This window comes from Coturnix japonica, chromosome 20 (genome assembly GCF_001577835.2).
Source record: "Coturnix japonica isolate 7356 chromosome 20, Coturnix japonica 2.1, whole genome shotgun sequence".
NCBI classification, from domain to species: domain Eukaryota; kingdom Metazoa; phylum Chordata; class Aves; order Galliformes; family Phasianidae; genus Coturnix; species Coturnix japonica.
In genome coordinates this window covers 10,435,966-10,447,375 of record NC_029535.1, presented here as the reverse complement: position 1 = coordinate 10,447,375, position 11,410 = coordinate 10,435,966, and the positions used below count along the sequence as shown (strand labels likewise).

The following is an 11,410-nucleotide window of genomic DNA, read 5'->3' as shown; positions in this document are numbered from 1 at the left end:
GATGTACAGAGAAAAAGTGCCGAACAAAAGTTAAAACCAAGGAAGTTGTATCAGCTATTAGATATTAAAATGCTATTAGTACCAAAGAAGATTTTTCACTTAAGTGGAAAATAAACTTTAAATTCAAGACCTTTTTTTTTTTTCCTTTTAAATTTAAAAAGAGCCCCACAGTTCAGCTCCTGTGTTTCTTACCAGTGGAGTCCCCACACTCACCAAACCCAGAAGGCAGGCAGACATACAGCACATGGCTGCGTGCACTGGCAATAGGTGAACACCCCAAGACCAGCACAGCCGAGCTCCTGGAGATACCAACCACTTCTCCCTCAGCTGCTGGATGGTACAAGTCTTCAGTACCTTCAGATCACAACTTCGATGCCATATGTTGTGTATCTGAACCTCGAAATGAGAAGATTCATTTAAAAAATCTTGGCCTTGATTTGCATATGCTTCAGTTATGTCATTACACCACAGAACAAAATACTACGCATGCTTTATATAGGGGCTTCAGGCTTACTGTGTGTTTGCGGCATGCTTTGAGATCCTCTGATAGGAGGTGTTACCTAAATAGAAGTAATTCGATGCTTAAGTGTCTAGAATTCCCAGTGGACATCTGCACTCGAGCCCCGCTGCCATCGCAAACGAAAAACATTTGGAATCCTTAATGTGATTTTTAATGGACATATGTTCATAACACAGTGCCACCAATTTGGCATATTCAGTGTCTTCTCTAGAGAAACCCACAGTTTGTATAGCAAGATTGTGGGAGGTTAGGATTGCAGTGCGAGAAAATTTGCACAACACCTGCCTGCCTATAATTTAATTGGCAGAATCCAATGCTCCGGGTTTGGGGGGTATTTCTGAAGAGGCACGAGAACTAATCCTGCACTGCTACAGCTTGAAGCTTTTATTCAGACTTTAGTTGTGCTGCAATACGATCATTTTCTGGCCCTGTTTTTTCCCCCCCTTCATACAGAAGTATTGCTGTTTTACTATCAGTTGATTATTCCTATACATGCACTTTTATGGGACCACCAGCAAACACTGTGATTATTGCTGTACTCCTCTGGAAAGAAAGAAAGTCTTCTCAGTATTTGAGACGAATGTGCCACGTTTTGTTTTTACTGAAGTACTTAACAACATATAAAACATAAAAAATATTTGGGCAAAATATTTCTGCTCACAAACACCACTAGCATTACCATATTGGCTCAGATATTACCTTTGCTTACAGCGGAGCCCCTTCTGAAGCAATCTCCAGCACCTCTTATCCTAACAGATTTTTGTTTTCCTTTTCAGGAATGTTTGGCCTTGCTGTGCATCAAGGGCAACCCCTCTTACTTCACTAATTTTTTTCTCCTTTGCATTTACAACACACAATAAAAGGCTTTGCAGGAGAGATAGAGGATACAGTCCCAGGGGAAGCATTCCCATGGCCACTGACCACTGTGCTCATGAGGTTCAGCCCTGCGGTGCCTGCAGCTCAGACTGCAGCTCAGTGCTGCTCTGGCAGACCTGGCTCTTCTGGACTTGCAGCTCTGCTGTCTGCATTGCTGAGAGCCTTGCAGGAAACACCTCACTGACTGCACGAGCCTGAGCAGCCGGTGGGTTAAGAATATCTTTTTGTTGCTTTCAGCAGCTCCCAGAAACTTATCTTGGATTTCCAAATTCACCATTCTGTGAGCTATTACTGACAACATCTTACATGATGGTAGAACCCCCACTGATGTCAAATATAGCAGAATTTAGCATTGCTGGGACTGAATAGAAGAGGAGTGCAGTGAAATGGCACAGGGGTTACTTCTACGCTTATCTTCATCTGAAGTGCATTCAGTCCTCACACACTGACTGCACAGGCAAAGTGATAAAAAGATCAGCCTCTGTTTGTGAGCACGATGGTTTAAAATGGAGTAGCAGAAGGCAAGGATCTGGCAAGATGGGCAGAGCCAGGAGCAGCCAGGGGAGACCTAATTTAAGCACAGGTCAACGTTAGATTGCACCCATAGGATCCAAGTATAATAACAAATAATTTTCTGGGGGAGGGTGGGGACGGCAGTTGCTGAGGGAGTTGGTGACCTGTCTCTTCTCCAAGTTGTACAGATAGATAACAATTGCTCAGTTTGCATGAGCCTATAGTGAGCCATAACCAGAAATCCTCCAGTGCTGAAGGAAGCTCAGTATTTAGATTTACACTGTGTGCGTTTTTAGAATCACATAGACAAAAACAAGACCTCCAGGCAGGAGCACACCATGGTTCTTCAGGCTCATCAGTGCTCAGTACTGAACTTTATCCACAGAGCAAACACACCTCGGCCGAGCCCCAGCTTCATAGCCAACCTGCGAGCATCAGCTTGTTGTGCCAGCTGCTGTGTTGCGCCAGCTCCCTGTTCCAGGCTGTACCCAACCTTTTCCACACACTGAGATGCTGTGACGCTTTTGGTTTCAAAGCTAAACTGCATAAGAGCATGGTTAAACTTCAAAGTTCTGTTACTGCTCCAAGCAGCAAACCCAGGTACTAAGAACTGCCGCTTTCAGCATTCATTAATCAGACCTGTTAAATGATTACCTCGCCAGGGCTGTTGACAACTCTGCACGATGACAATGTGTCAGTGGCAGTGTCCCAAAACACAACCAGTGGTGATGTAAAGGACAAGCCTCCCTCACCTCAGCCAGTGGGACGGACACCACAGACACTATTTAAGGAAGGGGAACACCACCTCAGAAACCAACAAGCGCTCCAAAGCAGGTGAAACACCATCAGCTGAAAGGGAGCCAAATCCCCACTGACATCCATCCAACTCAACTGTAAGTACAATGCTTTCTGTGTGTTTCTTACGCATCGTTAATGGCAGAACATCACAGCATGCAAACAAAACCAATGCATTTGATTTTAGATTGTGATCACTATTTCAAAGCCCTCAACGAGACCCACTGCAGCTGCAGTAATGCCCCCAGAGCTGAAAGCTGAGGTCAACGTCATGCCTAAGGTTATCCAGGGGGACTTGGAGAGCCTACCTCCACAAGTGAGGGAGTTCATTGAAAGCAATGCCAAGCTGTGCCAGCCTGAGAGCATTCATATCTGTGATGGCTCAGAAGAAGAAAACAAGAAAATTCTGGACATCATGGTGGAGCAAGGCATGGTCAGGAAGCTGAGCAAGTACGAGAACTGGTGAGTAGCAGAAAAGGGGATCAAGGAGTGTCTCAGAATAGCAGTGTGCATTCTCTGTCCTGTTTGCACTTAAAACTGTTCATAACCTTCAATATTTGCTTTCCATGAACATTTTGGCACGGCAGTTTACATAGTTGAAATAATTGAGATCAGCAAACTTTTCCTGTACAAATTAACATAAAGCACAGGAATATCAGCAGTACATTGTCTCTATTTATTAGCTACATAAATCAGGGAACTGAAATAATGTCACAAGACTTATGTAACTAATCATTAGGAATGGCTGAATATTATTTAGCAAATACATCTTCTGAAGAATTCTACTATTTTAGTCAATTAGTTTATTCGTCAAATACTTTTTGTGGCATTCAAATAGTTCCGTGGGCGTTCAAATGTTACTCAGTACAGGCATTATTCACATCATGCCAATGAGCTTTGACTGTAATGTATTCAGCAAATACTTTTTTCAAATATTTCGTTGTCTCTCCCATTTAACCCAACGTGAAAGGAGAATATTAACAACAAGAACATGCTAAGGAATTAAGTGCCAACCAAGAAATCTTCATGGTAGAAATCTGCAAAGACTTTTGAATAACTAAGTGGAGGAATTTGGCAATCTGTTTGCAGACTATTTGGGAGAGAAAAGGGCAAGATTCACCAGATAAATTATTCATTGTTAATTATATGCTTAGCTGTAGTGATGATGGTTATGACAGCCCAGCTAGAACATTTTTGTACTCGTGGAAAATTTCTGTGCACAGAGGTGAAAATGTAAAGCAATCCTTGCTATTGTAAATAAATGGCCAAAATTTTTAGAGGGGGAGAAAAGAATTCTGTTTCGTAAACTCCTTCACTGTTTATGACACGCTTATACTCAGTATTTCTTTTGTGATGCCTCTGTCTTAAAAGGACAATGTCAATCTACAAGGCTGGATTCTCATTCTGCAGGCATTTTGACCAGCACGTAACGTACTTGCTTGGCATCCACTGTGCTTGAGGCACCACTTTGTGGATCCCACGCAAAACAACTGTATACTGATGAGAAGGAGAATTAAATGAGATTCTTAACATTTCTCTCAAAGTCAGCAGTAGAAAATAAAGCCAAGATAAGAGGCAAAGGGACATTAACATGTAACCAGAACTTCCCAAGCCATATAATTTGTTATTCAAACTGCAAAGTCTTGAAGCAATTTGTATGAGAGAAAATGTCTGCCTAATTTCTGAAATTTATCTCAGTTATATTGGCTCTGTCACTTTAGTTTTAGTCTTATAAAACATTGTGGCCATTTTGCTAAAGAGTTCCTAGCTGAAGGGTGAAAAAAAGTGGGGGAGAAGCATCACATCCATCTTTTTAAATAATTAATATTGATTTTCCTGATTTACACTGAAATGCAGCTGGTTGGCTCTCACTGACCCAAGAGACGTAGCAAGAATCGAGAGCAAAACTGTCATTATCACTCAAGAACAGAGAGATACCATTCCAATCCCTAAAACTGGAACTAGCCAGCTGGGTCGCTGGATGTCGGAAGAGGATTTTGAGAAAGCTTTCAACATCAGATTCCCGGGCTGCATGCAAGGTGGGTGAGAAAGGAAGGCTGACATTGAATTTTTAGGATTATTGAAACACTAATCATTATTATTCTGATATTTAATAAAAGAAATGTTGGCTGAAGGCTCAGGCGCAGACCCTCAGTATTAGTCACTGTGTAGGTTTCATTCAGATCTTCAGCACAGATCCAAATGCCTGCCCAAGGGTAGTCTGCAGCCTCTTTCCAGTAGAGAACTGATTTTCTCCTCATAAAGAGGAGCACAGTACAGGTGCTTCTTCAGTCAGCAGCTGATAGAAAGAGAGGTGAGAAAACAGAATGCCCATCCCCAGCATTCACTGCAGCTGCAGCAGCTTACACTGGCAGAGAAGCATCCACCCACCTCTCCTACTGGCTAGACACTTTGTCTGAACAGCTGCTTTCAACATCTGAGATAAAACTTCTTGCTATGTGAGCTGACAAACAAAAAGTTAGATGTTTAAACATCAGAGACACCCACAAGACAAACAGCTTTTAAAACAGCGAGAAACAACCTCCACATTAGTATAGATGATTTCAGAAGTTCCCTGGCTTGCTCTTTGTCACATAACATTCTTGCTCCTGTCTCTGTTCTACAGGACGCACAATGTACGTCATCCCCTTCAGCATGGGCCCTATTGCATCTCCTTTAGCCAAGATTGGGATTGAGCTGACAGATTCTCCATATGTGGTGGCTAGCATGAGGATCATGACACGGATGGGAACAGCTGTTCTGAAAGCCCTGGGCACTGGAGAGTTTGTGAAATGCCTTCATTCAGTTGGATGTCCTCTACCTCTAAAAGGTAGGGAAGATTTAAATGCTTCAGCCCTTGAAGTACTTGGGCATGTTTTAGAGCTGGCTGCATATTCTCAGCACATTGGAAATGCTCATCATTAAAGACTTGGGGTGGTTTGTGTAATTGTACTGGGTTAAAAAGTCAATTAAAGGAATCAAAGCTCAATGAGAGTTTCATGGAAAGGAGATTATTATCCCTAGTTTTTACCAGGGGGTTTCTTTGAAGCATCTGGTATGGGTTGCTGTCAGTCTCAATGCTGATGAAAAAGCACAGTCTGATCCAGCATGGAAATTGCTGCATTCATGAGTACAACATTCTGTTCTGCAGAACCATTAATCAACAACTGGCCATGCAACCCAGAGTTAACACTGATTGCTCATCTCCCGGATCGCAGAGAGATCATTTCATTTGGCAGCGGCTACGGAGGAAACTCCTTACTGGGGAAAAAATGCTTTGCTCTTAGAATTGCCAGCAGAATTGCCAAGGAAGAGGGCTGGCTAGCAGAACACATGCTGGTAAGAGCTCTTGAGTCATGGTGTGTGTTTGAACAACCATTAAAACTGAAGTCAGACCAACATAAATACAATCACATCTTGAGATCAATAAAATGACAGTCCCATATGAACAGTGCTGTCACATTAGGTATGAACATATCACATGGCAGACTTCTGATAAATAGGAAACTGCCTGAAAGTTCAAGTACCAAACATTTTAAACTAATGTCTATAAAATTGGGTACTGAGCAAAGCCTAAACGTGATCACTGAGCATCTACACTGAGACTACAAATGGAATCATAAAGGATTAATGCAAGTCTGACAATTGTCTCTCATAGTATAAACTGGTCTCTGGACTAAAGATTCTGCAATGCTGTCATTTAAATATTCTACTACCACAAAATGCCACTGACAAAAAGAATTTCAGAGTGTCTGATTGAACAGTCTCAGGAGAAATCTCAGTGTACTATGAAAAGTGCAGAAGTATCGTATCTGAAGTGCCCTCACTCCATTCTAATTTTACAGTAAAAAAAATACTGCCTGTTTTTCTTATGTCTCAGTTAAGAAATACAGCTAAATACAGCCTGTGTATTTTTAATCAGAAAAATAAAAAGGTGTTTGAATCATACATATGTGACATTTCTAAAAATATAGGGGCTGTTTACATATAATTTAAGGGCAAGATAAGTGGATTTTTTTGATGAATTAAATACCACTTGTTATTTGTCAACTACGTTACATTCTACTTCTTTTGTAGGAAGAATTTTGCATAACCAAATGTTTTACCATTAGCACTTGCTGGGAGACAATCTTCACAATGCAAAATGCAAGAAGAACCAACCATATTTAACAACTGTCTTTGATTTTCAATAGATTCTTGGAATTACAAATCCAGAAGGTGAAAAGAAGTATTTTGCTGCAGCATTCCCCAGTGCATGTGGAAAAACCAACTTGGCCATGATGAACCCAAGCCTGCCAGGATGGAAGATTGAGTGTGTGGGTGATGATATTGCCTGGATGAAATTTGATGAACAAGGTATGGAAGTGGAATTAGATTGATGAATAGTCCAGCATGGTTTGCTTTTAAAGTCAGCAAGACTTGATGAAAGTTCTGGAAAGAATTAAAACACTTTTAATTACTTATATTTTGTTATTTAACTTCCAGGCAACTTAAGGGCAATCAATCCAGAAAATGGCTTTTTTGGTGTTGCCCCTGGAACCTCAGTCAAAACAAACCCAAATGCTATTAAAACCATATTCAAGAACACCATATTTACCAACGTAGCTGAAACAAGTGATGGGGGTGTCTACTGGGAAGGCATTGATGAGCCATTGCCACCAGGAGTAACACTGACTTCATGGAAGAATAAGGATTGGACTCCAGATAACGGTAACCTGGCTCTACCCCACATTCTCTTGTCTTTCTCTACCGAATTCAATTTCCATCTGCCATTATGACCTTTCTATCATATTCTATAGGGGAACCTTGTGCTCATCCCAACTCACGGTTCTGCACTCCAGCCACCCAGTGCCCCATCATGGACCCTGCATGGGAATCACCTGAAGGTGTGCCCATTGAGGGGATAATATTTGGAGGCCGCAGACCTACTGGTAAGAGAAGCAGAAACCACAAAGCAAGTCTGAAGTGCTCATCACAGAAGAGCTGAAACATAGCCGGGCGCAGACACAAGATTTGCTATCACGGCAGCAGAAGCAAGGAGATAACCCTGTTAGTTTAACTTCGCCATGTTAGCCTTTCACACACACACTTACAGACACTTACAATGTGTAAAGTGTTAGATGTTAGCACAAAACACTTACTGATAATAGAGGACTGGAGAGTGAAGAGAGATCAGGATCCAGTACCTCAGGCAGTAGAAGCACAACAAATTATATATGTCAAACTGCTTAGTCTAACTAGTTCAGATAGGAAATGATTCAAGATTTAAACCAGTTGTAGGCAGTCTACAGATAAAGAAGTTAAATGAATTGTTCTGTTAAAGACCACCTAGAGCTGAAAAAATCAGAAGTAATGCTAGGCCTGAATCTAATACCACAAACATGACCATGGGACCAGAATCTGCTTCCAATGAAATCTGTTGGGAATTCAGATATCTCCCAGCTGATGTGTTCAATAATGATTAGCCAGTTTTGAAAACATTCATATGAATTGCTCTAAGAAGGCAGGAAATTAACCAAGTTAAAAATCAACAAGAAAAATTAGAATAAATTACACAGTAACTGGGATACAGCAATATCTCAGTTAGCAAAACCTGTCATAAAAATGCTTCTGAATCGTTAATTACTGAAGTGACTTTGTTCTTTACAGGTGTGCCTCTTGTATACGAGGCCTTTAACTGGCAGCATGGAGTATTTATAGGAGCAGCTATGAGATCTGAAGCAACAGCAGCTGCTGAGCACAAAGGTAAATCAAAATCTAGTCTGCCTATCTGTGTTACAAGCTACTTTCTCTGCAGAGCCTGCTCTGTCCTCCCCCTCTGCTCTTTCACACTTAAATCTTGGCAGCTGATTTTGCAACCTATGCATTTTTACAACAGAAAATATTTATACTGGAATTAACAGCCAGATTTTCCTGAAAAGACAAATTATGCAAAATAATCCCCTAGGTGGCAAGCGTACAGAACAGAGTGCAATCATGGTGCTGCCAGAAGAGTTGATATGGAGTTGTTACAGCCTGGGCTAAGTAAACTTTAATTTTCTGTTCTGCTAATGCTCAGCAAAAATAACCCAATAACGAAGGGCAGCTCTCGAGAACCTTAAACTGTTTGACCTGAGATTTAAGACATTTACTTTCCAGTGATTGCAAAGATTAAACTAATTTGTACTTCAAGGCTAATGTTTGTACTGTTTCTCAAAGTTCTGTGGTTCATATGCAGAAAGGTGGCTAAGGGTGCTGGGTAATAAATACTGGGAGGAACTGAAACTTTGTGCTTTAAATGTTTTCCATTTGTGTTTTGAACAGGAAAAATTATTATGCACGATCCATTTGCCATGAGACCTTTTTTTGGCTACAATTTTGGCAAGTACTTAGCACACTGGCTTAGCATGGCACACCGCCCGGCAGCAAAACTACCAAGGATCTTTCATGTTAATTGGTTCCGGAAAGACAGCCAAGGGAAATTCCTGTGGCCTGGCTATGGAGAGAATTCCCGTGTGCTGGAGTGGATGTTCAACAGAATTCAAGGGAAAGCCTCTGCCAAGACAACTGCCATAGGTTACATCCCTGCTGACACTGCTTTGAACTTGAAGGGCTTAGAAGACATCAACTTAACTGAACTGTTTAATATCTCCAAAGAGTTCTGGGAAAAGGAGGTGGAAGAAATCAAACAGTACTTTGAAGGGCAAGTTAATGCTGACCTTCCCTATGAAATAGAAAGAGAAATGCTTGCTTTGGAGATGAGAATAAAGCAGTTGTAGCTGATCAGAAATACAATTATCAATCCACACGTTCTGTAACAGGATAGAAACATTTCACCAAATCACCACTGAAAGCACAGCAGCACACTGATGAGCAGGGGTTGTGATGAAAAGCAGGTCTTAGTTTAGTTAGACGACAGGTAAAGGCATCCTAGAAATAACTCCAGACCTGTTGATTTATAACTACATCAGTTGTTGAGTATTGTTGAGCAGCTGTGGGAATCTGTGAGCACACAGTCTTAAAACTGTGATCTGTCACTTGCATGCACAATTCTGCACATACCCATGATGTATGTAAATTGCTTGCTGACAGCTCTGTAGGTATAATCCAGCCTGCAAGGTGTAGCACATTGCTTCACAACTGCACATAAACCACAAGAGTTTCAGATTAATTTTGTTTTTCATATTTTAGCAGCATCACTTACAGGAAAGAATGACAAATGTTGTATATATGTATTATCTAAGCATACTTCATGACTTAAATGTATTGTAGAAAAACACAGTTGTAACTTTTATCAGAGTGAAAGATGACTTTGTATTACTAATGCATATTTAAGATATTGCTATTATATATGCCTCATGTTCCTGTGATTTCCAGATGTTTTACATGGCTTATTCTTTAAACTATTGAAATAAAAGTTTATACAAAACGTGACCTAATTTCCAGTATTCTCACTGTTTATAAAACTACGAGCCAACAAATTGGGCCTCCTGACAATACCACAGCACAGAGACAAGTTCACAAGTTAGATGTTGAATAGCATTGATCTGCTACTCTTAAGCAAAATAGTTTAAACTATTACTTTCCTTGCAACCTTTATTCAAGCCAAAGGAATGATGCAGAAATTATGACACCAGCTGAGAGCAGTCATCCACCCAGCTAGATACGTACTCTCCATAACTGGGCATTATTAGTTGATTCAGGCCTTTGTAAAATAAACTGCCCTGTAGGAAAGTCCTGTATCAGGATGTTTGCCTCTGTTCCTCAGTTGCTTGGCTTCTGCAAAAAGAACTAGTGGAACTGCTGAAGCAAAGAGAGCTTGTGAAAGGCTTCCTAGATTAAGTGAGGTGTCGGAAGCTTTAAAGCTTGAGCTGAAAGGGCCTCAGACTGGTTTCCTCATAGATCAAGATTCTAAAACCATCCCATGTTCTCCCAGTTTAAGCCCATTTTAAGGTACCCTTTATGTGTTTCTCACATCCTTGGCAGGTATCATGCTTTTTCACTTCGAATGCTCTATCTCCCAAAATATATTGCAAATATTTGCTTAACAAAAAGAAATCGTTTACACTGTGTAATAAGCCCTTTTATAGACCCTGCTTCCTCCCAAAACAAACATTATTAGAGCTGGTCAACAGATGCCCTTCCAAGTTTGCTAGGAGAGGTCACACAGCCCAAAAAGCCACTGACTGCCTCCTGGCTTCGCCTGTAGGAGTTAACTCACACATTACCAAATCTGAAATAAGCACTATGACATGAGTCAATAGATAGGTCACACAAAACAACAACAGAAAGCTGTGAAGGAAGCAAAGGAGAGCTGTGAAGCCTCTGGAGAAGTGCTTGTTGGCCTGTTTGCTGCTCAGTAACACATCTTTATGGTGCAGGTCTCCTGAATGGTCACCTTTAGCCTCTGTACTCCTGAATGAGCTCCAGATCCAAATCAATCAGTCGGTGAAGGGGGAAGACTCTAAACAACTCCACATATACACACTCCTCTGGGATGCAAGGAGTGCCATCATATGTATAAAGAAGAGTTGTTTATAATTCTGTAGTTGATTGGTTTGGTCCATTTCCAAACTTCTGTGGCTGTTTGGGAGCTGCTATTTAGGTAAGTTTGAGGGAGGACAGGGAGATCTCAGAAAATCCATCATGGTAATATTAGTGATAGCCAGCCACAGTCCCTTGGTTTCTTAAGGGCCTCACGAGAGGCTCTTAGTCCTGAACAGTGCC

The 11,410-nt window shown here is 41.1% G+C and overlaps 1 protein-coding gene across 1 annotated transcript; it reads left to right on the top strand.

Moving 5' to 3' along the window:
* The first annotated feature begins 2,605 nt into the window (after window positions 1-2,605).
* PCK1 (phosphoenolpyruvate carboxykinase 1) lies at window positions 2,606-10,117 on the top strand. The gene is made up of 10 exons (XM_015882090.1): window positions 2,606-2,802; window positions 2,892-3,166; window positions 4,562-4,743; window positions 5,331-5,534; window positions 5,856-6,043; window positions 6,898-7,060; window positions 7,190-7,414; window positions 7,504-7,635; window positions 8,354-8,449; window positions 9,008-10,117. Exons 2-10 carry the CDS (start codon window positions 2,943-2,945, stop codon window positions 9,460-9,462), a joined length of 1,869 nt encoding a protein of 622 aa, XP_015737576.1. The 5' UTR covers window positions 2,606-2,802; window positions 2,892-2,942; the 3' UTR covers window positions 9,463-10,117.
* Window positions 10,118-11,410: the final 1,293 nt, after the last annotated feature.